This window comes from Meleagris gallopavo, chromosome 5 (genome assembly GCF_905368555.1).
Source record: "Meleagris gallopavo chromosome 5, MGAL_WU_HG_1.1, whole genome shotgun sequence".
Taxonomy (NCBI): domain Eukaryota; kingdom Metazoa; phylum Chordata; class Aves; order Galliformes; family Phasianidae; genus Meleagris; species Meleagris gallopavo.
In genome coordinates this window covers 21843139-21869361 of record NC_139408.1, presented here as the reverse complement: position 1 = coordinate 21869361, position 26223 = coordinate 21843139, and the positions used below count along the sequence as shown (strand labels likewise).

The 26223-nt window shown below is 44.3% G+C and overlaps 2 protein-coding genes across 2 annotated transcripts; both read right to left on the bottom strand.

Annotated features, from left to right (window-relative positions):
• Nucleotides 1-26223, bottom strand: PRDM11 (PR/SET domain 11). The gene is given in 8 exon segments (XM_085224628.1): nucleotides 1-3665; nucleotides 4515-5153; nucleotides 8219-8406; nucleotides 23538-23605; nucleotides 24579-24841; nucleotides 25450-25553; nucleotides 26109-26148; nucleotides 26151-26223. Coding segments are annotated over 8 exon segments (3540 nt in total). The 3' UTR covers nucleotides 1-1500.
• On the bottom strand, nucleotides 11612-20814 carry LOC146544279 (uncharacterized). Its single transcript, XM_085224629.1, has 3 exons — nucleotides 20200-20814; nucleotides 16635-17047; nucleotides 11612-14838 (listed from the first exon to the last, which is right to left on the bottom strand). The coding sequence occupies exons 1-3, from the start codon at nucleotides 20220-20222 to the stop codon at nucleotides 14252-14254; spliced, it is 1023 nt and encodes a 340-aa protein (XP_085080755.1). The 5' UTR covers nucleotides 20223-20814; the 3' UTR covers nucleotides 11612-14251.

Here is a 26223-nt window from a genome sequence, read left to right as displayed (position 1 = left end):
TTTTTAGTTTCTTTCTTTTTTTTTTTTTTTTTTTTTTTTTTTTTGCCTTTCTAACCTGAAGTGATATTGTGTGAACACGTGGAGCTCATCTACTTTAAAAGAATAAAACGATGAAGAACCCCAAGCCCACAGAACAATCTCCTCTGTGATAGAAGATGCAAGTCCTCTATTCACATTTTGGCTGGACTCCGCATCCCTTCAAGAAAGGAAGAAATATTTCACAGAAAGAAGTAGAGCGTCCCTTCTTTCTGCTGTCATCAGTCTGCTGTGCTGTGGAACATGTTACCTTGGTCACAAGAGAATATGTGAACCTTTACAGGACATCATCACATGTTTATAATCCAAGATAATCTTGCATTGATAGCCCCTGCCACCAAACTGCAGCAGGTTTTTCTTTCAGTTATTCCAAACAAAACAAAACAACACAAAAATCCCACAACAATCTAGGATTATAAAGACATAGTATAAATAATGTAAATTAGAATATAATTTTTTTAAGCCTTTGAATCTCTGCCCAGAGATGGCTCTTGACTCATTGGCTGTTTAGCTTCCACAGCAGCCCTGGTTTTGAATGAATAGTTGTGTGTGTGTGTATATATATATATATATATATATATATATATATATATTTATTTATTTCCTACAATATAAAAATATAAATGCAAAAATTTCCCCCTGCCTTCTGTATTTTGCTATTTTATAATCTGCACATGACATCATGTTATAATATACGTATGATAAACTAGTACTATGGTTATCATAAAAGGAGCTGAAAGCCAAGTATTACTCTACAGCTCAAAAGTAGGGAGAACTGAGAAAGGGGTATCACAGTTTAGTGGAGGCATGTGTTTCTGAATCAGAAGAAACAAAATCCTGGCCCCAGCCTTTCCTTCCTCCCAGAAATCTCTGTGAGTGCAGAAGGCTCCCACTCCAACAGAGAACCAGGTGGAGCTGGAAGATCCAGGGACAACATAAACACACAGGATGCTCTGTCGAAAATCAGAAATCTGACGGTCGTCAACAAAAGGTTCAAATGGCTCAATAACTGAACTGAACTACGAAAAGAGAGGCAGAGATTGAAACCAAAAACAACAACAATAACAACAACACAAAACCGAACCCAACAAACCAACAACACACATATAAAGGAAACCGCCGGGAGAAGAAGGCCAACAAAGACCCATCATCTAGCTTATAGATTGTTAGGTTTGAACACGTAGAGTATGGCCCCAGCACATGCTTCTAAAGAATGAAATGTTGCCACCTACACTGCAGCTGCCATGGTTGGAGACACCAGTAAATTTCTAAACATTGTCTCAATCTTTAAAATTCTGCTTAGCTTCTATCAGACGCACATCGTCTTAATTTTAAAATTTTCAGTGTGGGTTTTTTCTTAATATATATAATATATATATATATATACTTTATATAATATATCAAAGTTTAGAGTATAGATTAAAAAAAATTATTCAACAGCTTTCTGATCTGAGGCATTCCTTCCTAAATATCGGGGTAAAACTCAGAGCCATGGTCCACACTCTGCAACATCGGCTTCTGATCAAGAGATGACATCCTGCTCAGCATTTCAGCTGACAGTGCGTAACTATTGCCCGACTTTTCCTCGAACCAGCTATCTAGTGCCCGCTTGCAATCAAAGTTGGCAATGGGCGGCCCGTTGACAGCAACTGTCAGCAGGTCACTGAGTTGCTCCAGTGTGAGCCGAGAGCGGTTATTTTTGCGCACTCTCTGCAGGGCATTGCGCCCCTTCTCACAGCAGGCCGATGAGGTGGGAAGGACTTTGAGAATCTGAACTATTTTATTTAAGAGAGGGAATCTCTGTTTGTATTTACAAATGTGACTGAGTAAGTCTTTAAAACCATTTTTGGTATAATAATCCACCTTGAGTTCTCGCCACTCCATCAGCAAACTCCCTTGGGTGTCCATTCCCTCTCTGCAAACCTCTCTGGAAAATGATGGGACTGTCTCCAGGTGTTCAAATATTTGTACCATATCCTCCTTCCCATAGCTCATGAGCTCATCAGTGCTTCTGGGCCAAGCTGCAAGGTCAAATACCTGACAGGCTTTCACAAAAGTCCGGCTACGGGAATCGAACCTTTGGGCTAGGATCACCTGGGTCTTCTGGCAGATCTTTTCTCTGATTGACTGGAATTTGGCTTCAGCCACCCGTAGGTTTTTCACAGCAATGCCATTAAAGCTTTCACGGAAGTTTTCCTCAAATTCCTGCAGGTACTCTCCTGGTGAGTCTGCTAGCCGACTTATCTCCTGAATAGCTTCCTCTATTTTATCATCCACTTGTGACACAAGAAGGTACTCCCCTTGGAAGACGTAGGCAAGGCGTGAAAGTACAGCAATCACATCCAGCAGGAAGTAGATAAGTTTAATTGACTGGTAGTCCATCAGGAACTGCAGGAGGGCCAAGGCAATCGCAGAAGCATCTGCCCTTTGGGTCTGGCCACTGACATCCTTGAGATGGGCCACAACCTCAAGATAATCCTTGATGAGAGCATTGAGCACATTCTGCTCCCCAATGATCCACTTCACTGCTCGAATGTCACCCAAGAACTCAGTCTCCTCACACAGAGTGGAAGCAGTGACCCTCAATTCGCACATGAGTCGGGGAGAGTAACGATAGAAACTGAGCAGCTGCTTCAGATTGTTTTCCAGCTCCTCCAGGCACGGCAGTTCTTTCCCACTGATTGCATCCAAAATCTCCAAATGGGGTCTGTGTACCATAAAGGGCAAGCAGAGAAGCCATGGCAAAGTCTTTCTGATTGTCATGAACAAGTTTGCTCTCAGGCTGGCGGTAATGTTAGCACCATCAACTCCCAAGCCAATAGTTGGCTTCTCATCCTGCAATCGAATTCCCAGGCTGGAAAAGGCCCTGTCTAATGCTTGGAGGTAACTGTCTGTTGTAGAAAAGCCCAGTTCCTGAAGAGACAGGAATTCAGTTGCTGGAGGCCCATCACTGCTTGTGTACTGTACATACACTGCAACTGTGTCAGCAAGCACATCATCACTCTGCCCATCCAGAATGATGCTGAGGAAGGGAGACTGTCGAATGCGTTCAACAAGGTCCTCCCGAAGAGCCCGGGCAATATGGTGGATTAAGATTTGGCAATCTCCTTCATTCATGTATTGATCCACCACCTTGAGTTCACACTTTCTCAATAATTCTGCCAGAGGCCGAAAGTCATAGTAGGGCCTGCCTTCCAGTGCCAAGTGGTAGGCTGTATTGAAGAGCAAAGTCATATTTCGGCACATCTCTTCTGTCTTCTCTGGGTGCATTCTGAGCTTGTAAAGCTGCAGGCACTTCTTGTGGAGGTTGCTCTGGCTATGAAGTTTTATTGTGTGTATCTTGAACTGCTTTGAGCCAATGATGAAAGCTGAAGTCCGAGAGGATTGTACTGTGTATTGCCTACAGACATGGCACCACATTTCATTCAGTGTCGGGGAGTACCGCAGAAACCAAAACTTCTTAAGCCACTCTTGCTTAAACCGCCGTATCCTCCGTCCCGTCGCAGAAGACATCTTGGAAGGCTCATCTGTAGCAGCAATCATTTCATTGGAAACAGATTCATCAGCAGAATCCACCTCCTGGTCATCATCCTCCATGATGGTGGGAACAGAGATGATACTTTCTGAAGCTGGAAAAAAAAAAGGGAACAAGGAAAAAAAAAACAAAAAGGTATAATAAGGCATTTACCAAGACTATGAGTTAGAGAAGCATCACACAAGTGATGGTCAACTGCTGGCTGACGAGCTGGCCATACCCTGCCCACAACCACAATGGCTAAAATTTGAATAACAGCTTTGAAGGAAACATAAATTGATGTTTCTCCTTATAAACTTAGTCTCAAACATGCCACAACAGACAGAAAGAAATTATATTACATCCTGACTATTTGCACAATGCATGGTGTGACCCAAATGTTCCTTTGGTGAAGGCTCCTGCTGCTCAATAGCATGTTCCTGGAAGAAATGAAACATCTTCAGAAAGGGACACATGTTCATGTTAAGGCAGTGGAGAAAACAGAGTGCCTTCCAATGAGGAACACAGCGGGACATAATTTCATACACAAAGGGCACACATTCCAGTGTTAACCACTGAGTCAATTCAGACTTTCAAGCACTGTTTCCTGGTAGCACGTAAGACACTGTGGATGGGATTCTGCTGAAAAAGAATGCATCAAAAATACAGCAAACAAACTGTCTGCAATGGAATGTCTTTTTTATTGGCAGTGCATGATTGATTACAGCGGCAACAAATAGAGCAAGTTGTCATACAGAGTCTTTCCCATACTTCCCAGTCTTCCACAGTGCCCACAACATCAGCTGCCCATTCGTTCACAAAACCTGACAATGAACCTTCCATGGAAACACTTGTTCACCTGAATACTCAGAGCAAAATGCTTTAGATGGGTACACCGCACACAGGCATCTCAATACTTTCCTTAGGCAGGGTTTGGAGAAGGCTGATACTCGGCAAGGCTTACCTGTGGGGTCTGAGAACTCTTGGAGCTCAGGTACCTGGGGTGGTAGCACAGATGGCTCAGGTAACTTCCCAGATCTCAGCATGTCTAACTCAGCCTGTAGCTCTCGGATTTTCTTCTTCAACCGGATGCAGTTGGGGCAGAAAGAGGTTGTAGGAATTTCATGGGAGTTGCCTTCTGCAGAAGCCAATGACAGCTCGGTAGGGCTGTCTGCTTTCAGAGAGAGAGGTTCTTCTTCCTCGTCTTCAAGGACTCCCACTTCTTTGGCAGAACTCAAAGAGGATCCATGAGGGGCCTTCCACTCCTCTTCGCTTCTGTTTCTGCTGAGGTGCTGCATGGCACCACTGCACCTCTCAAAGATCTCTTCAGCCTGGTATTTAGATGTTGCTCTTGTGGAAAGTGGCGTACTTGTTGCTAACTGTTTCTCTTCAAATTTGGCAGACTCCAAAGAAGCCTCCAGGACGTCTTTGAAGATGAGGTCAATTTTTTTTTTCTTTGTTTGGGGGTGGGATTCCCCCTCGTCATAGCTGCGCTTGTAGGGGCTCTTCCCTTGCTTTAACATGGTGAACTGGAGTGGACCCCTTGTGTCCTCTTGATTATCTGTATTCTTTTCTGACTTTTCCTTCTGTAACTTTTTGTCTCCTAGAAAGGAAAATGAGGGGTGGGATTATCACTGGGAACCAACCAGCATCTTTCAATCTAAAACTCAAATGAAAAAAAAAGAACAAAAAGGCAGACTGAATCCCTGCAGATCTGTAGGTTGTGTTACAAGCCAGGGAATTGAAACAACTCAGTGGAAACCGAGGCTCGCAAGAGGAAGAGCTCTACTAATGGGCATGTCTGCAAAAACAGAGACAGTCCTGGGTAGCCACAGCAGAGTAGGACCCACACACTTTAAAGAGAAGAGAAACTATAGGCAGCTTGTTTAACCTAGTGGTATAACCAATCTGCGCTGGAAGGAGCCTAGACAGTAATTAGTAATGACAGTGGAACCTATCACCCAGAGCCCAGTGCCACTTTGGCTGTCTGGAAGACCTGTGCCTGTTTTGACTTGGTAAAAGGTATCGAATGTACAGCAGTGCAGCAAGAGATTCAGACTGTTTCACAAGAACCCCGGCATCAGTGTATGCCACAGCACAAAGAATGCAAACCATATTACTCTCCTTCAGTTTGGAGGCTGCTCCAGAAATGCAAAGGCAAAGGAGTAAAAATAACTTGCACGTTTAAGTCTCAAGGTATACATTGCCAACTGAGCTATAATGGGTGTACGACTTCCAAAGATGGGGCATCTAGCTTGTGCCAGCAAAATCTAAGAGCATGGCCATTCAGTGATTAAAAAAAATAATAAAAGCAACCTCATACAAATTATTAATTGCTTAAAATAAAGGGAATAGCCATATTTCCTTACCTGGAAATTCAAAAGACGATAGGTTTGGCTCAATTTCCATCATTCTTCTATCTTGTAAATAACTTCAAGCATTGATGGCTTCCCAAACAAGACGCTGCTTTATGTTGTTTTTGCTTTTGTATGCTTTTAAAGAATATTCATGCTTTCATAAGAGTTACGGAGCAAAAGCTATCACTCCCCTCTAAGAAGAGCAATTCTAAGAATGCAGAAAAGATGCAAGACTCAAAACAGTTAGAGTAAGGCACCGTAAAAAGGGCTGGCCTGGGTGGCAGGGGTCTTGTGCCGGGTTTTGACACAAGCTGGGAACCCCAGCCATTTGTGTGAATTTGTAACAACAGATCTGGTTTGCAACACATCCCGATGGAGATTTTCTATGGGCAGAGTTTTGTGTCTCTATCCTAACATTTCCCCTAACATGGACTGTAACAACTACTGGAAGGGATTCAGAGAACGGATCCTTCTTCTTTTTCTGTGATTTCTTCCCCTAGCCAACCTAATGATTTGGCCCTACAGGAAAGCTAGAAATCACAACAATTCCTTGTATTACAGTTCTCAACTCCATTAATGAGGGAGCTCAGAAGCTACCAACAGAAACAAAACCTGGGGATCATGTTACTTTTTTTGAGTTAGTAAAGCTTGGCACTTCACTTGACAAGCTAACCTGCAGGGAATTTAAAGTCTTTTAAACTGAAAGCAGACAAACAGATTTTTATGCCCTTCCCTGATCTCCTCCAAGTGCTTGCCTGTCTGTGGCTGCAATGCTTCTCCAGCCTAGCAGCAGCCCCACGTCATGCTCGCTTTAAAGAACACCTCTGCGCTACTTGCAGATTACTGGCTGCAAGATAAGCTCACGAAGATGTCAGAGGTTTCCAAGAGGTCTCTTCAGCCACTTGGGCTTCCACCTGAGCACGTGATAGGATATGGTGGTTCCTCAGGAGCCCAGAGACAGATCTCTACATACTCATAGCAGCTGAGCAGACTTTGAGTTAACAATTCAGTTCACACAAACCTCAGCACCATGACAAACTGTCACTAAAGGCAAGTGTGGTAGGACAGGATGCTTGCTTCTGGCCTCGGTGCCCCTCTAGACTATTGCTGCAACACAGCTGCTCTGAGGACGCAGTCAGTCTTCTGCAGTACTTTCAGACAGTATTAAGTCATCTGGACAGCTAGCATCTGCATGGGATGTGTACCTAACCACTCAGTGATTTATAAGATCATTAACATGAAAACACACACTCATACCCGTGTTAATTCAGATGTGGGAATTGCCCAAGAACAGCCATCAAGACGTAACACTGAAAGTGCATAAGAACTCCAAGGTGATGGAGGACAACCAGCTTTTTCAGGACAACTCGTCCACCCCATGCTTAACGAGGAGACACCTTTTACCAAGTCAAGGCAGCAACAGCAGCTGTGTAATAATATACATGGGAATCTTAATTAGAAAGTTATATTTAGTGTGGCTGCCCCTCTGAGGCCCTGCTGTTCTGTGGCTAGGCCTGGAAAGAAATGCCCTTAATTAACTTCAGGTCTCAGCACTGTACAGATGAACAGATGCATTAAGAATTTTTGCCTTCCTCTAAAGCTTCCTGTGTTGCTCACATTACAATGACCTAAAGGACTGCTGGGTTTGCTTCAGCATGACTATTGCTAAGATAAGATAACGATTTTCATCCAGGGAAGAATCAAGCTGACAAGTACAAAGCCTCCTGTACTTCGTACAAGCACTCTAAGGTTGTGAGACTAAGGAGTCTCTAGCTGATGTCGCGCTGATCCCACATTATCTTTCTGAAGAAAGAGGAGATAAATTAAGCCAGGAAAATGAACATACAAACATACCAAGGAAATCTCTCTTAAATATACACACAAAACCAGCCAGAGTTCCCTCACAAGAGCCAGAGAAAGCAGCATGGTCAAAGAAAAACCCAGTGCCAGACTGTGGGACCATCAGCTTGGCAATTCTCAGGTCACAGAGTCTTGTGATGGAGGAGCTCTGTGCTCTCTGGGCACTGTATCAGGCTCTAGCAGCACAAAGACGATAACAACACAACACGACACAACACCACACCACACAACACGAATAATTATTTCATGATCTCCAAGACAGTGTTTACATCGTTCTTCTTGTACCCCCATTCACTGCAGAACTGGAGGCTCTTGCCAAAACATGAGCTGCTTGTAGAAATGTAAGTCGTCTTGCACAGCCTGGGCATCACCTACTTCACCCACTACACTTGGTGCAATAAGGGTGATGGGCAACAGGGACTGGGGAAAGGGCAGAAAGAGAGGGCCTCACCTGTTGTGAGATTTCTGTTGATGGTCTCCTGGGACATACTATGCAGTCGCTTCATGTAATCCTCACTGTACCAGACCCGCAGCTTCTCCCCAGGCCGGATGTCACGACAGGCACGGAAGTAAATCCTCTCACTGTGCTGGAAGGCCATCAGATTCTGCTCCCTCTCCTCCCGGGATATGATCACATACCTGAGGGTAGGGTGACAAGGCAGGCATGAAGCACAAACTTCTCTCCTACAGCCCCCCTTGCACCAGGATGATAACCACAATGATACCAGAATGACCTGAAGAGAGAGCCATCGACACAGCCAGACTGGAAAGCATGGAGTTATAAGTAATGGTGTGCAAATTGCCAGATACAGGACAACGAGCATGGACACCCAGGGAACACCAAACCAGTGAGTCCATTTCTGCTGGGAAAGGGACTACAACATTGTACATCCAACCTGAAGGAGTACCTCTGCCAGTCATAGAGGTACAGCCTCTCAGTGGCCAAAGCTTCTTTGCCTAGTGATGGAAGCAAAGACTTCTGGATTCCCGACCATTATTTCACATCCCAGGCCTCCCTTGTTCTTAGGGACATCTTGAATACGGCAGGGTTTTTCTGCCTTCCCCATGCTGTCTTCCCCATGCTGTCTTCCTTTCTAGGAGAATCCCTATTTCCTTGCTTCTCTCCTCTTGGACAAGCAAAACTGAGTTACTCAGGAGAGAGATACACATCCAATGTACACAGGGGTATTCACTGGTAGTCCAAAAGGAAGTGAAGGAAGTGTCAGTACTGGAAGGTTTTGTGCTTGGACATTCAGCCCTGCAAGTCTGGGGAAATAACTGCCTGAAACACAACACTGCACTGTGGGATCTCCCAACAGTGCTGACAAAAAGATCTCTTTCTGCTCATGGGATTTGTTTTCCTGATTTATGTCAGCAAAGTTTCAGCACAACAGAAACACAATTCACCACTCCAACCAACTTTTCTTCTGTGCACCTTGTTAAGACAAACTACAAGCAAGATCGTATTATTCACCCTTTCACTCCTTGTTTTCTTGTTAGCGGAAATAAAAGGCTTGGTAATAATGGCCTCAGCTGCTGCCATGCACAGGCTGATAACAATTGCCTGGGACTAAAAGACTTCAGAGCAGATCTTACTGGTTCACAGCTGAAAACCACTTCCTCTCTTATGCCACTTGCCTCATTTATTTACCACTTCCTGCTGCAGTGACACTAATGGAGGTGAGCGTTATGCTCACTAGTTCTTGCCCAAAAATTCCCTTCTAGCTCATGAGTATTTCTCTGGCTTAAGGAATCTGTCCCTGAATGCTCTCTCCTTTTCTGGCCACAAGCATGCACAGATAAAGGCACAAGCTCTTGTGCATGAGATCACCCTAACTCACACATAAGGTCACAAGCTCAGTCAAACTTCCCACAAAATGTAGAAAATGCACAGGCAATGTCTCATACTGTCCATGGCTCCAAAAGTTCCAGATTTAATGCTAAGCAACTGTGCACATGCCTGCAATCAGCTGTGTTTTTCCTATGTTAGTTACCAGGATGGTCTGCAATCTTCAACAGTTATTTAAGCAGTCAGCGCAGACATTGCCAAAATAGGCCAAACGCTGACTTTTATGAATGGTTTTTTTTTTTTTAAATCATAACACTGAAGAACTTATAGACCACCAGTTTGTGCATTTGAGAAGGAACTGGAGCAGTGTGCTGGGAAGGAGATCCTGCAACGGCGCTCAGCCGCTGTGCCAGGCTAACACTTCTGCTGTTATTCATTGCTCTGCTAAAGCTGTGCTGAGAATTCAGATGGCCCTACTGCAGCACCTTCAAGATGTAGCCATTTGCCATTTGTCAGTCTGATGCTCCGCCACACAGGTCATCCTCAAAGATGCTCCCCCCAGTACCAGCAAAATGCCAGGCTGCTTTCTAGTGACAGCCAAGGAGAGACTTTGCAGCTGTTCTTCATCCTCTGCTGCCCATGCTCTGCAGTCCCCGCTACCTGCTGGCAGCACATCACCCAGCCATGTGCTCCAACCTCCTGCCCATGAGGCCACTGGCACTTGGAAACCTCACCAGGAGAGAGCCCTTAGCTGACAGTTGCTGAATAATCTGGCCTTTACTGTGTTTCTTCAGCACTGCTGGCAGCTAGGAACTGGTTTTGACAAAGGAATCTGCAATGCTTTCCTGAGGTAACATGAATGTGGATGAGATCATCCACATAAAAGCACAACTTTCCCACCAACGCTGCCCAGCCCTGACTCATTAACCCTACAGGCACAAATTACACAGGTTAGGAAGGATTGTGACAAATCTATATGTCACTGGTCAGGCTAACATGCTGCACGGTGCTGCCGCACACCATGGGTTTGAGGTGGGAGCATTCTTTTGGACAGAAAGAGCCCATCCAAAACCCAGACCCTGCTCAGCGAGGCAGGGACATAGCTGTCTGCTGAGGAGAGCTCTGGCCTAACGCTCACAGCACACAGGCAAGAAGCCACCTTGATTCAGACATCTGACAGAGGCATGGCACCTCTAGGAAAGAGAGTGTCATGAGAGACCTCAACCCCTGCAGAAGCTGGGATGGGACCACTGCTGTGGCAGGCCCTGCCGCCTAGAGCTGCCAACAGGTCACTGTGTCTGCCTCGAGTCACAGACCTCCCAGTACTGGGATGGACCAAGCTCATGTCAAGGCTCGAGAGCAACACAGACTCTACCCAGGCGGCTCAGGACAGGCCATGTGACGGTTCTGGTACCAAAGGAGAGCAACTATAAACTCCTGCTTCATGCTGCAAGGCTTGGACCAACACCATGGTTCCTCGCTCTGCAGCACCACTCTTCCCACGGCCTCTCGCTCATCACTCTTTCCTAAACCACTCTTTCCTAAACCTCAAGAAACAAATTTGTCAAATTTTGGGTTAGTCCAGTGAGCACACTCAAAAAAAACCCATCCAAGTGTTTTCTTGCTGACAGGGTACATTTTCTTCCCAGCCTCAGCAGCCAGGAGAGATGGTGAGGAGCAAAGGGAGACCCCCATAGCTGGGGGCTCAGGTCTCTAACTCTCTCCCCAGCATTTGCAGTATGCCTTCCCCTTCCCTGCTAGCTCATCCTTTGGCCAGCTCCAGCAATGCTCTGCTAACATCCTGCCAGTGGAAAATACCACCAAGAAAAGGCCACAGGCCTTTCCAAAACGGAGGTGAGGAGCATCTCTGCAGAGGGAGATGCTGCAGAAATGCTAAGGCCTACGGAGTGCCACCACACCACCCTCACCTTAGTTCTCTGATGCTGAGCACTCCTGAGAAAATCCATCAGCTGAGACGGGTACAATCCAGAGTGATTTGATGTGTGTTCAAACCAAAATTTGCTGAGAGAAACAAACGACTCAATAGCAGCTGTGTTAAAAGTGTTATATATTTATTGTAATCTTAACAAAAATACTTTGAGAATTTTTTTGCATGGACAAGACATGAGGAAAGATTTGCTTTGACATGAGCACTTACTTCAACAGCCAGTTAACATGCTGTGTGCAAGAGTAAGTATCCTTTGCAAGCCAGTACAGAAAAGCCACTCCACTGAGGGGTCTACACAAGGCAGCCAAGAAATCCCCAGATCTGGGCCTATTTGTAACAATAGAGGAAACTGGGGGAGAACAATCTACAATCCCTCCTCTGGGGGGCTGTACTGACGACCACAGTTCCTGTGCCAAGACAACAGGTTCTCTCTCTAAAGCTATTTGCACAGGCAAACTGATGGCAGCGATGATGCCAACAGCACTCCTAAGTCCCCCAAGTGCTCAGCACTGCAGGGAGCCTCCTCTGCTGACCTGAGGGTTCCTGCATGGACGGAACTTCTCCCCCCTCAGACAACATCAAAGGAGCTAACTGTATCAAGTATATTCATGGGAGAACATCAGAAGGGACCAAATATAAAAATATAAAATATTATTTCTAATATATAGCAGCAGCACTGTAATGACTCAGAAAGCCTTTAAAACCTATCACCATTTTTCAGTTCTCTGTGATTCATATTATTAGATCCACTTCTAGCATTTTCCCCAACATCGCCTTCAAGAGACCATGTTTGCAGAATACAAACAGTACAAGAGAAGTAAAAGGATGTCTCACAGGAAGGTAAGTGCCCTGTTCTGGCACCAGCACTACAAGGAGCTTCCTCTGTATGAAACCAAAGTGGGCCATTCTTGAGAAGAAAGGAGAGTTTTCTCTTTGCTAGAGCTCTACTTTCTTGAACAAGGGCTTTTTACCACACCAATAAAAATAAATTACTCGAGTTAGAACTACAAAACAACTAAAAAAAAAAAAAAGGAAAAGCACATCAGAAATGTCTGACACAGGAGACATACAGTCATCAGAGAAGCTAGTGCACTATACTTTCAAAGGACAGGCCAAACAGATTGATGAAGAAGATCCTCCAAGAACACATACGACATCCTTCTGTTATTCTGTGCTGCCTATGTTCAATTCCTGCTGAAATGTATACAGCTTTTTGGTCAAGCCTATAGCTCACACGTGGAACAGCGATGGACAATCACACTGACTTGAATAGTTTTCTGCAACCCATCTGTACCCACAATGGGACAGCCCAGAGTGGTGTGCTAGTTGCGTGTAGGTACCACCTTGACCCTTCTTCCCTGCTGGGGCATGGCATGATAATGGCCCTGATAAATTCAGACATGGGGCAGCACAGTAGGTGCAGATGTGGCAATCAAGCAGAGAACAGTCATGCTGTAAAAAGAGCTGCCAAATACATTATCTCCACCTGAGGCAACATTATTAAATACTTCCAGAATTGGGATTGTACATGGAAACATCATGCAGCACTAAAGCAACTAAAATGTTTTAACAGTTCTTTCTAGCATATGTATGGGGTTAGGAAGCAGTACAGAGCCAACATGTTCAAGACCTTAAACTATATAGCTTGGAATTTAGATGTAAACTTTTCACAATAGGAGACCACAGCACAGATTCCATCCCAAGTAATACTGAGCAAGTCCGAAGCAACTGTACTGAAGTCAGCAGAGTTACAGTGACACAAACAAACTGTTCTTGAGGGCAGAAGTCCTGTCTCTTCCCTTATTTCTATGCAGTCTCTTAGATTTTAATGAAGGGAGAGGTGGTTCAAAACTGAAGATTACTACACAAAAGAAAATAATACGATATAATTGTGTTTAAGAGCCATCACACTACGAAATAATTGTATTTTAACTTCAGTTGTGAAAGGCAGATGGAAGTTTCACATAGACTGGAAGAGAAAAAGATTAAACTTTTTTACTTAAATGCATGTGGTACTACAGCATGCAGGCACATACCAGATCAGCCCTTCTCAGCACTCTAATGCCACAAAGAGGTCAGATCTCCTGTCATTCTGACAGCAGAAAGATCTTGCAGCATTGTGCTTGCTTCCTTTCCCTCTGCATATGCTCTGCTTTTACAAACCTCTTCCCAAACCTATGCCTAACAGTCACAGTAAGCCCTGAATTGCCCATTATTGCTGAGCACAAGATAAAAATAATGAGCAAGAAAACTTTAGAGCTGTAAAGGATGCATCTATTAGTTAAGGCTCCGCAGTGTGCATATGGTAATTTGCAGGAAGATGATGGGAAGGCAGTAGTAGGGTCAATCTGTGGGTTGATAGCAAAGGGAGTTCTCTAGGACATAGTCTCAGTAAATAATGCTTTGCAGGCACAAAGAGATCAAGGTAATGATTCCTACTGCATCTCTTAGCTTACAAAGCATATAAAGCATGGGGAAAATAGTTAAATCTTCTCGTTTCTATGAATAGGAAGATGCCCTATATCCCAAAATCTGTAAGATCTGAGATTCCTCTTTGTCAGTGCAGAGGGACAGCCATACAATTCAGCTGTTGTAATTCACAGTGCTTTGTTAGACGTTAGCAGAGGGACAGATGGGTTGGGGTTAGCTGTTAACTTTCCCCATATAGTTCTAGTATACATGGAGAGGCCAAGTGAGCATGCAGCAGCTCTAGACAGGGCAACCTTCTTTACTTTATATGAAGCAGACTAAATATGGTGTTTTCTCTTTCGTGATCTGGTAGTCCGTGCAGGAGCTGTCTGTTTTGGAGGCAGTTGGTTAGACTCTGCACTGGGCTCAGGGGGTGGTTTTGAGTGAGCTGCTTGCAGAAGAGGCTTCCATGTGACACTAGGGCTCTGTGTCCTATGAAAACTCTGGACCCCATCACGGATTTCCGATAGGGTCTGGCACATTTGGCCAACCTGACTGGTGAGGTCGGTCATCTTCTGACCAATGACATGCATGCTTTCTGCCATGTCCCTGTGAATAGCCACCAGCTCCTGGCAGAACTGCCTGAACAGGTCTGTTTGTTGCAGGTGGGAATGAAGAAGCTGGTGATCAAAGCTGGAGAGAGGCGGGCTTCTTGTCCTGGGACGTGGGGATTTGCAGGACGAGGAGGTGCGCGGTGAAGGATGGTGCAGCTCCTGCCTTTGGCTGATAGCTTCTGAGTGCTCTGACGAGGAAGAGGTGTGGAGGAAGGAGGGCCTGGAGAGATGGCTGATTTCTACACTGGCCCTCTGCAGCGATGAGGAGTGGTGCTCCTGAGAAGTTCCTGGCATCTCCTCATCTTCGTCAGCTTAAAGAGAAGAGGAAGCAGGAATCATTAACACTAAATCCCTCACAACTCTGACTTCTGTTTCAAGATATCACAAAGCACACAAAAAAAGTCTTCCCCCATCCCCATAGCCTGTAGCTCATGGTGAGTAACTCAACATGCACTTGCTGCAATGTTAACAGCCGGTTGACAAGCCTAGTTACAAGAGGCCTTTAGAACAGGCGAACTCAGCCAACAGAGAAGGAATCCAAGCTGCCATGGTATGCTGTAAATAACGTTACTCATTACTAGAAGATAAGTCAATTTCTCCAAAACCACAACTAGCTAGAACACTCCAGTATTTTGGAGAGACGAAGGCTCCTGGCCGTTAGTCCAGCTTCAAACATCCCTGACACATTTTTTGCCTTATGCAGAATTGCTGTACCCATACTATTTCTTACATCCTCATCACCAAGAAAGTCACTGACAGAGAACTCACTGCTCACAAAGTCTGTACTGCAAGGCAACTGCGTGGCTTGCCACCACCGAGCAAGGTAACCAGACAGACAGGCATACAAGCAACCAGGAAAGTGCTTGATGAAAAACGAAAACCAAAGCAAAGCATCACTGGAAATTCCTTATTAGACTGATAAATGTCTAGCAATTTGCCAGTTTATGTGAGCAACCATGACAAGCATAAGAAAAGATTACATTTCTCTTGTTGCAACTGCACTCTACCCTGCTTGCTGAAGGTGTATTAATTTTTACCTCTGAAACACAGCAACTGGCTTCCAAGATAAATGTGAAGAGTGACCAACTACCATTTCTCACTACTTCAATGATTTTTTTCCTTGCATTCCTACTAACATTGTTACATCAGATATAAGCTTTTGTCCTTGCATTCCTATTAACACTGTTAAACCAGATATAAGCTTTTGTCCTTGCATTCCTACTAACATTGTCATGTCAGATATAAGTTAATATCTAATGAGGTAGGACAGTGCCATCCATGAACTATTAGTTTCCTTACTTCCAACAAGTTATGCCTTCCTTCTCTCCTCTGTATCCATAAAAGCTCACAGTCCAAAAAATTGCACTTTCAGACAAAGAAAACATGTATGCAACTGGGAAAAGACTCAAAAAATCAGCTTGTGGTTCAGCACTGGAAGGTGTCCAAGAGTTATAGTGTAAGAAGATTAACTTAGAAAGCAGGGACAGTAGTTTCTTAAAAGAAGAGTTGAGGAGGGAGCCATTATCATCTACTTTTTCCAACAGCACTTGCACTGAGACTTCAGACCACTAGTAAGAAATCACTACTGGCCTGGCTTCATAGCACAACCGTTGAGGATCACTGAGCAAAAAGCCCTCCTGGAAGATAGTTACCATGCAGTGATCCAGTAGTGACAGGCAAAGGCTCACAGCTTGAGAGCACTGCTATTCTAACGTGGAACATGCAAGATGAAGAAGAAATCCTAATCCTTCACAAATATTCTTTCACAGACTGGAGGCAGTTGCTCTTCAACTACTGTTGTTCTCTGACTAGTAGGATTAGTTCAGGCTTATGAGCTGTTAAGAAAGTGGAATCCAATATCTAGCCTTAGAAGACAGAATGGAAGAAGACTAGATAATCAGATAAAGAAGATGATCTCAACTTTCCTTCAATCCATCTCATCATCCCATAATCACCAGAGAAGGCAAGACTGCCTTGAAACAAAACACTATAGCACAACCTGGCTTGACGGGCAACCCAGCACCTCAGAAAACACACAGTGCTCTTCCAGTGTCAAACTGAGATAGGCAAGCATAAGACAAAGAGGTGTTAAGGCAGTGATACTTACAGCTTGTTGACAGACTGTCAACCACATCCAGATCCGCTCTCCGGAAGCTGTGCACATGGCGCGATGAATGCAGCGTTGACTCGATAGCTTTCTCATGGGCGGTCAGGACGATAGCTGAGGGCCGCCCCTTGCTGCTGGGGCTAGAAAGGGATCTCTGCATGAATGCCAGTTTGTCCTTGGTTCTTCTCTTCATGTCGTCCCATCTGTGTTTAATGTCTTTTACAGATCTGGGGACCTGGCTGACTGATGTGATCTGTCTGGCTATGTCTTCCCAGATCTTGTCCCTGTCAGCATGAGACAGACGCACTGTCTGCCTCCCAAACAGCATGGCTTCATTTCGGGTCACCTCAGTGACCAGAATGTCCAGTTCTTCCTTGGAAAACTTGGGCTTCCTCTTTCGTTCAGCCATGTTCCTTGAGTTGAACATCCCACAAAGCACAATTGGGTAAAAGGAAATCAGCACAAAGCATCCCCCTCCATCCAACAACTTGACCAGTGTTGCACTTGGGCAGAGGTGTTTGGTGGGCTCGAGCTCCCCCCCACCTGCAACAACCTCAGTTTTCTCTCAATTGTATCACGAAAAGGTAGCCACTTTGTTTTTAAGAAGCAACTTTCAAGCTTAAAAAAAAAAAAACAAAAAAAACAAACAACAACAAAAAACAAATACCAAGCGAGACCAGTATGAATGAGGCTTCCTAGCTTTACAGTTAAAATGAAATCTTACACTTAGCCTGATGCTGTAGCATACGTATGAGGATTTCAGCATTCCCTCATTATAAGTTGCTGCAGATTGTGTACAGGAAAAAAAAAAACAAGAAGACTTTCAATTGAATTCATGAATTAGCTTCTAAGGTGACAATGCTTGAAAACAGGTTCTTGAGGAAATGTAAGGGTTTGAAACATACCTTACTGTTCTGCCTGGCAGAACATGCAAGGCAAACTTAAAGCACCCTATCTATTAAAACTCACTGAATCTTACGCAGAGGCTATACTAAATTGGATTTTTTTTTTTTCCAGAATAGAGAGATCTTAAGCAGAACCATGGGCAATTACTGTCATTTGTTCTTCCTAAGGAAAAGTCTCTTCTTCAGCAGTGGGTACTGAGCTTCCAACATTTGTCTGCTTCAGAGCAAGCTTTTGTTTTACTAGAAATGGTTGCCATTTCCTATTGTTCTCAAAAGGAATGAGGCCACCCACTTGCTTTTCTTGGCCAGGCTTTGCTGTCATTGCTGCTGACAGGAGCCTGTGCCTAACTTCTGGTGCTTTAAGAGAACAATGTGTGGCCCAAGTGCATTGAGAAGAAAAAGCAGCCAATCTGAGAATGAGCAATTTAAAACAATTTTTTAGGGGGAAGGAGGGGGTTATAGTGGTGGGGGGACAAGAAGGGGGTTGGAGCAGTGTTAGTTTTTCCAGCCAGAGCCATAGGAAACTTAAAAAACAAACAAACAACAACAACAACAACAACACCCACAAAGTTTTAGTCCTAAATGTTGCTTTTCATTGGGGGCAGAAAGGAGGGGAAGAGCAGATCTACTCCCTACGAAAGGAAAATACAGACCGTGTGAATATGCTGTGCTATATATAAACAAAATGGGATTATGGACAGAGGAGTAAACCACAGCTTGGGCAATGAAAACCTGTGTATAAGTACGCAATGCAGCTCTGGAGAGATCAGGCAGCCACGGACAAGCTGGGCCATGGAGAAATCCTAACACATGCCTTTGTCTGAATATCAGCAGAGTGAAATACGAGGTCAAAATGTTCTTTAAAAGGACTGCTTTTACGCCTCTTCAAACAGTTAAAAGCAAGTACAACTTCTTTTTTATTTTATGTGACGTCAACTTTTTCAGTGTTCACTTGATACAGTTCTTGGAATTTTAAAAGGATATCTGTGTCAGCACGGATTTCTGGTTGAGAACACAACAAATTTGAGGTAGAACACTTCAGTGTTAACATAAATCACTCCCAAAAGTTGTTACTACAAACCTAGAAAATTGACATTTAAAAAGGATACCAAAAGGTAACATGGTAGAAATAAAACATTTGAAATAAAACGTTTGAACACCTAACAACCTTAGCACTGCTCTGAAGCATCACTGTGAGAGAGATATCTATCAGCTTCCTCATACGCTTTCTCTTTATGGTCCCAAATTAAATGAAAGCAATCATGCTGTCATTAGTATTATTGTCATCTTAGGGAAAAAAATTCCCACTAGGATAGCTCAGAACTTCCTCTTCCAAGAAATTACACTTAATCCTAAAATCCTGTCTGGATATCCTCTCTCACTCAGTCAGACTTTAGCAACCCCAAAATACTTTCTGAAAAGTTGGTACAAGCTAAAGGCCTCTGCAGTTTTCCCACTCATTCACCACTGGTGATGGCCCTGCTGGAACCTCCTGCCTTTCAGAACTGCCATGGCTCAGCAGAAGTGAAAGGCACACTTCTGGACTGCAGACTAAGGAAAACCTATGGAAAGGCAAAGCAGCTTCTGTCAGCCATCATCCTTGTTTCTCTTTCATGCTGGTACACTTCAGTTTAATGAGTCTCACTGCTGTGTCCTCTGTTAGGGTGAGTCTCAGAAGCTGTTAACCTCGGTTAAAGCCAAAACACTAGTAGGAAATGCTGCCCAAGCTCAGGACAGAGCTTCATTTTGGTGGAATTTCTTTTATTTAAGGACAGAAGGAGCATTTAGGGTAGATGGTAATTAACCAATAGCGAGCCAGCAAAGCACTTGGTACACTGATCTTAAGACAAAAATTTTAAAAGAAAAGGAGTTCTCCCAGCTGTACACTGTAAGAGGGGTACAAGACTACATGAAATATTGAGCAAGGGTATTTTTACTGTGTGATTTATGTCATAACCAGTAAAACTAGGCTTCAACCCGTACTCTCTGCAAGTTCCCACAGAACCATTAACACTTCCTGCAGTAGAAACAACTCCCCATTGACCAAGCTGCTCAAGTGAAAAGTGTTCCTTGGTAGAGAAGAGCCTGCAGAACATAATTCATCCTGGAGTTGCTCAGACCTTTCTAATGAGATTAGGAAATCCGTGCTCTCTCTGCCCTGCTGAATCCATGGCTCCTGCCACCAGCACAGCTGCACCGATGGGGAATTTTTGCCCCTTTTTGCTCTTCTCAGACATCAAGCATATTCGGCACAACCTGGTGTAGACTCAGATATTCAGATTTCAGGGCTTCCTCCCGTATGCTCCAGCAGGACTTTGGTCAAAACTATTTAAGACTATGCAAAATAGCAAACTAGCCACACAATGTTCTGGCCGCTTTTAATAATGAATTCAATTAATGTTACCTTCCTAGTGGGAATATTAACCTCCTCCTCCTAAAAATGCAGACAGTTTTACTACTCTCTCTCAGTGATCTTTGGCCCTTCATGCACTTTTCCTAGCATGCAAGTTATCACCAGAAGCAGTCACTGTCAGCTACAGGTATCTATGGGGATGTTGAGTGGGTTTTACCAGGCTCCAGAGGAGGCCCAGCAGTAGGGCTATAAATTTACACCTCAACCCAGGTCAATCTGAAAGTGCAAGACTGTATGACTAACATACCAAAAGTGAAGTTGTAAACTCATCAACAGTGGGCACTTGATCACTCTACAAAAACAAACAGTTCTGCTTCTCTTTGCCTCTAAGAAGCAAGCATGTAATCTCTTCAGTGCCCTGGGAAAAGAAATATACAGTGATTATATCCTGCAGCACTTCAGGATCCATTGGCACTGCATAGCTTTCTGTCTCTAACACCTAAGAACCTTCTATCAAGTAGAGAAATTAACAGAGACCAGTATATGAAGTTCAACAAAATAGCTCATGTATAGGCTGGTGGCTTTTGTTCCTCCTGAACACACAGACAGCCAGTGATCCTAATATATGTAACTACGCATACGTATACAAAATATTTACTTTTGAAGAGGTCTTGCAAAATCAAGAAAGCGGTTCATTACTTAACAATCTATTGACCCAAGTCAGTCCTGTTTTGAGCAGGCTAATCTCCAGAGGTCTCTTTCAAATTCTATTATTCAATGTAGATGGACATGCAAATGTCTCCATTATAAGGAGGATATAGGAAGATACACAAAACAATGTGTATGGCCTTTTTGTCACCATGTTTGGAGGGAGAAGGAGACCGAGAGGAAGGCAAAGGACAAAGAGATGAAGAAGTTTTGCACTAACCTTTTCACAGGGGCTGAGGGATAGGATGAATTTGAGCTGTGCCAGAAACCTGAGAACTGAGATAGTCACATGTAAGAATGGAGAGACTATATATACCAAAATCAGCCTGGAAACTCCACATGAGGGACAGCACTCCAACAATTTGTTTAGGCACTACCAGTCGGCAGATGTTTCCTATCCTGCACCTCAGTTTGGGCAAAGTGATACAAATACATGGTGAGAATGTTTCCCGGATTTTCTTTCTTAGCGTCTTTCAGTTTCTGGTCAGATTTTTTTTTGTTGTTGTTTTAAATATATCCATAAACCAAGTAACAGAACTTCCTCAGAAGCAATCAGGAGCAACAGCTGGTGGTTTGCGTCCAAGAAAGCAACAATTTTGGCTGAGGTTCGCCATGATTTGTGGTATTTGGTCATTGAGTCCCCAGAAACAAAATGACAGAGGAAGAGGTTTACACACATCCTTACAATTCAAAGCCAAAGGAGTTTTGTACAGTAGTAGAAACAGCAGTGCTTTATGCTAGACAAAGGATTATTCTAGTGTCAGTGGCCAGATTAGGAGAACATACTCTCAGCATCAGGAGCTTCTCCACTGACTAAAGAGGGAAAGGGCAAGAGGATGTTACCATTGCCACGCCATCCGCTATGCTTTGTACTCCTTCCTTCCTTCCACTGCCCTGGGTAAACTTAAAACAGCAAGTGCTGTGATGTACAAACTGTTCTCAGAGGGAACATGAAAATGGATTCAGGTGTGGCAGTCAAACAACAAAAACAATAGCCAGATCTACAAGAAGAGAGGAGTCAGACCAAGCTCCCCTTCCCGTGCCATACCCACCTACCCAGAGGGTGAGTAGATCTGCTTTGCAAAGCACTCCATCTGTGAGTGATGGCAAAGAGCATCATCTGAAAAACAAAAAGAGCGCTGTCTACAGCGTCCTGCAAGTACGATTTCTGTGGGTAATCTCTGACATCTAATGTCTTCACACAGGACATCGAGGGCATCTCTATTTGAAAGCTGGTAATGTACAAAAGCAATGATTTTTGAGGACTGGTATCTTCACATGTACTGCCAGTCAAATTCCAAGTAATACTGCTATTAGAAACATCTTTCAAGAGTAAAACCAGAAAGACCAGTAAGGTTGGTATAGCCTGCACATGTCCTCCAAGACATACTTCCCTGGAAGAGCTGCAAACACTCTCTTAACTCCCCTGCTCTTTTCACAATTTCAACCTCCTTGCTTTTCAAGGCTGTAAAAAATGGCCCAGATCACACTCATCTTAAGATGTAATGATGGCAAATAGATGTTTAAATGAGAACGTTCTGTTCTTTGGTGCTGGGAGCATGAGTAGTGCCCATATAAATCCAGATATCAAACTGATGTTGGTAGTACTAGAAATAACAGTTAATTACACAATTTTTGCTTTCCAAGACTGTTTTCCCCCAGTTTCACTGCCACCCAGACCACATAAAGAAGTTATATAAACAAAGCAGAAAAAAATCTCACAGATTTCTGAAGTTCATTCTTTAATTCAAGATACATTTCCCTTTGCCTAACTGTCCCCCATACAGCTGCTTCTTTTTGGAGTGACAACTCCAGTCTCAGCATAGGACTAAGGGTTTCTCATCCAGTAGTAGACTGCTGTAATGGCTGGAATACTTTGCTAAACCTCATAAGCATACCTGTTAGAACAGCTGCTATCAATATACAGACTCAAATGGAGCAAGAGTTGGTGCAACCAACTACTGACATCTACTGTATTTCGTGCCCATAATGACTGACAATTGAAATTCTCAGGAATCTGGGCCAACAAACCAGTTAACTCCCACACTAACTTCATCTTGTAAAAAAATGCCTTCTTCACAACAGCTGCCTCCAAAATTCAACGCCTGAAAGCAGGATTGGTCCAAATGTGGGACGGGCCACAGTATGCAATGATGTCCCAGTCCGGTGACTCACCACATGTACAAGCACACTTCAGAGCTTTGACTCTGCCTCAAGAGGCTGCAAAGTGACCTACATATGCAGATATTTGAAGCACTGCGTTGTTTTTCCAACATTTTATCTTACTGCTTCAGTCAACAAACCAGAGCCAGCTGCACTCCTGGTTCAATACTGTTATTTGGCTCCTGCTTTCTCGACTTCCTGGGCCAGCAGAGGGAGCACAAGCACACTCATGATTCATGCATTAGGAGCTGCAGCAGCTCACTCCATGTTTCTCATAACACAGCAGAGCTGACACTACCAATGATAGTCACCACAGACAACCGTTTCAAGTGAAACTCAGATCAGGAAAAAAAGCACCTCTTTCAATGTCTGTCAAATAGGAGAGGACAAAAACCCCAAACAGAATAAATTACTTTGGGGATTGTGCAAAGCATTTTTCAAATATCTGAACATAAAGTAGGGGAAAAAAAAAAAAGAGGAGTGACATCTGCCAGCATTTGTAAGGGTGGATAAACACGCTTTTTCTATATCATTTGTCCTCATTCCAGAAAATAGCCATCCTCTATACACATCCTCGTTTTAGTTCCTGTCATTGAAACTGACTTGGAAGGGGTTCTCAACACAGCAAACGCTGAAAGAGCATAAGCAAAATCTCTGTGGAAGTGTCTGTATTGTTCCAGTTTGTTTTTCTGTCATACAAAACGAGGAGTATTTTATGGCCTCTCTCTGGAGCACAAAGCCCCAGAAGGGTAGACAGAAGAGAACTGGACTCACCTCATCCAGTTTGCTTTGGTTTCATCTGTCCCATCGATGGATTTATAGCGGTTGTTCTTGTCAACTATCTGCAAAACAGAATAGATGCAGCATATAAACTGGCTGGTTCTGATAGGAGGAAGTCTTCAACTTTCAGATCTGCTTCACTTCCAGCCTCAATTCAGATTATGGAACAATGCCATGAATCTAAACTTGCCCAGTCCTGTAGACTGCTGCACTGGATATATGCGTGGAAGCTACTCTGAACTAAGAAATTTCTTCAAATTACAAATATCTGTAACGCGGCACTATGGATGCAGCTGACAAAATGGTTAAGTCCCCAGATACAAAAGATTAACCTCTCCTACACGGCAGAGCTGACATACACATTTATTTTTACAGACAGAAGAGTGTGAGCAGCATTTCATACTAGAAGCTCTCATTTTTTTCCCCACCTAGAATTCAAGTCCCACATCTTATTTCCAACAATAATTAGTACCTGTTGATGTCTCTATCTCTAGAGATACCTGTGATAGCTCAACCTCACAGGCTAACAGAAGTCTGTAGTACTAGTATCATCAAAAAGACAATATTTGGTGCATTTAGATCAGTTCCTGATAGACTGGGAGAGCTGCACCTGTTCTTTCCTCACCCCTTGTGCCTTGCTTAAGCTGAATGGGAGGGACGCTGGAGGCTCAAGGGAGCAATCTGCAATCTCTAGATATGGTCTTCTCAAAGTGATGATCAGAATGGAAGTTGTACTGGATGAAGCTTTGAGCCTGAGTGGGGATGGAAGAACACGCAAGAGGGAGAGAAGAAGCAAGCTCTGCTTTCTACAGCTGGTGTCATGACATCTAGTGTCATGACCTCTGACTTCCTTTTGCTTATCCGTACCCTGAAATTAGTAATCGTTATGGCAGGTTGATCTTTGCCTATTACCCACATGGGTCAGCATAAGAGCTTCAGGGAAGGAGGAAGAGATGGCTAAATTCTGGCTCCACAAGCCACTAAGTGCCAGTTCTGGGCTCAAAAGTCATTTCTATAGGGAGCCAGCTCACTCACCAGCCACGAGAAGAATCCTGCGGACTTGTCCTGGCTAGAGATCTGTCCCTCGTATGGCCCGAAGATATGACCTTTGGGGATCACCTCGTTCATGCAGCGCACGTCGTTCTCCCCACTGGGTTCTTTCACCACCTCTATGCCAGGCGGGATGGTCAGTGCTGCCCGGTCAGGGATGCCAACAGGCACTGGTGTGTCAGAGACGAACACAGGGGGACCGTGGTTGGGGCATTCATCCACAAAGTACTCCTGGCAGGACTCGCAGACTGTGAGAGGAAGGGGAGCAGGGGTTAGGTCGGGTAGATGTGACACTCACTCTGGTTCGTACAACATGCGGTGCTGAGGTCAGCCCACCTCACCTTCCCATTCTATCCCCAGCTCAGCCAAGGCCACAGTGACAGGTAGAGCTGTAATCCCCGTCACCACAGACTTGCCACTTGTTTCATCACATGCCTCTCAGCAATTGCTCTGCCCCAGCTCAAACCTGTCCATCCCAAACCTGCGTGCTCTAACAGAGAAACATCTCTCTCTCTCCTCAGGCAAGCACCAATGGTGAATGCTGATTTACCACTGATGGCTCCATGAGTGAAACCCACTCACTGTCTGCAAAGTCAGAGCAGGGAGACTTGCTGATCACACACCAGAGGGGAAGGAAAACCAATGTCCCTGAAGAAAAATACCCTCATGCTATGTCCTTCATCCTGCTTTGGAGATAGGCGATGTCATTCCTAATCAAGTGTGTCTTCTTCAGAGAGCAGGCACCTGGCTTTTTCCTTCCCTGCTTCCTACCCCAAGACAACAGGCTGCCAATTACGGAAGCCTGAACTCTGTACAAACAGAGGTACTGCTGTTTTCTCACTAACAGTACACTTACACCAGAAATCCACTTGCTGGAAACTCTTGGTCATGATCAAATCCCGTTTCCCTTTCAGTTTCTTGGGCTCCACATCCATGGACTGTGGATCGGGCCTTCCAGAGCTGGGGAGAAAAACAACAGAAAGACAACTTTAACCTACTAAAACCCGGGAAACCAAACAGAGAAACAGAGAAAACGAGGCCATGGGGGCTGAACAACTCAGTCCTCATACCTGCAGCAGAGAAATGATTCAAATTGTAACCCAAGGTGCCAAAAGACAGTACTTGAGATGCCTTATGGCTAAAGCCTACAGAAGTTTGTGGCTTCAGCTAGAATATCTTCATGCATATCATGCAGCTGGCCTGCTCACCCACCTGATAATACGCAGAAGAGATTCCCACCAGCAGAAAGGCTGCTTCGCTCTACTAAAGCCCCACAACGTGTTGGCCAAAGGCAATGCATGGCTCTCCACACAAACCAGCACACAATGCTGGATGTGAACTAGAGCATGCAGCAGACACGTGCCTAGCACATGAGGGGGGTGAACATTCCTGCCATACACCTCAAGGAAGATCTCACTAGTGAGAGTTTTTACAACTTTGTGAGGTTCAAGTATATCCCACGGGGAAGAAGTAAAAAGAGGGGAGAGTGCATCTGACTAAAACTCAGCTGCCTACCAAGGCTGTCCATACTCCTGGTCCTGGTGCGGTGAGCAGGCTCTGTTTTTATTGTCACCATTTCTCCTAAGGAAGCCTGGGTCTGGTTCAAACAGTCCTTCAAGTTTTCACTCAT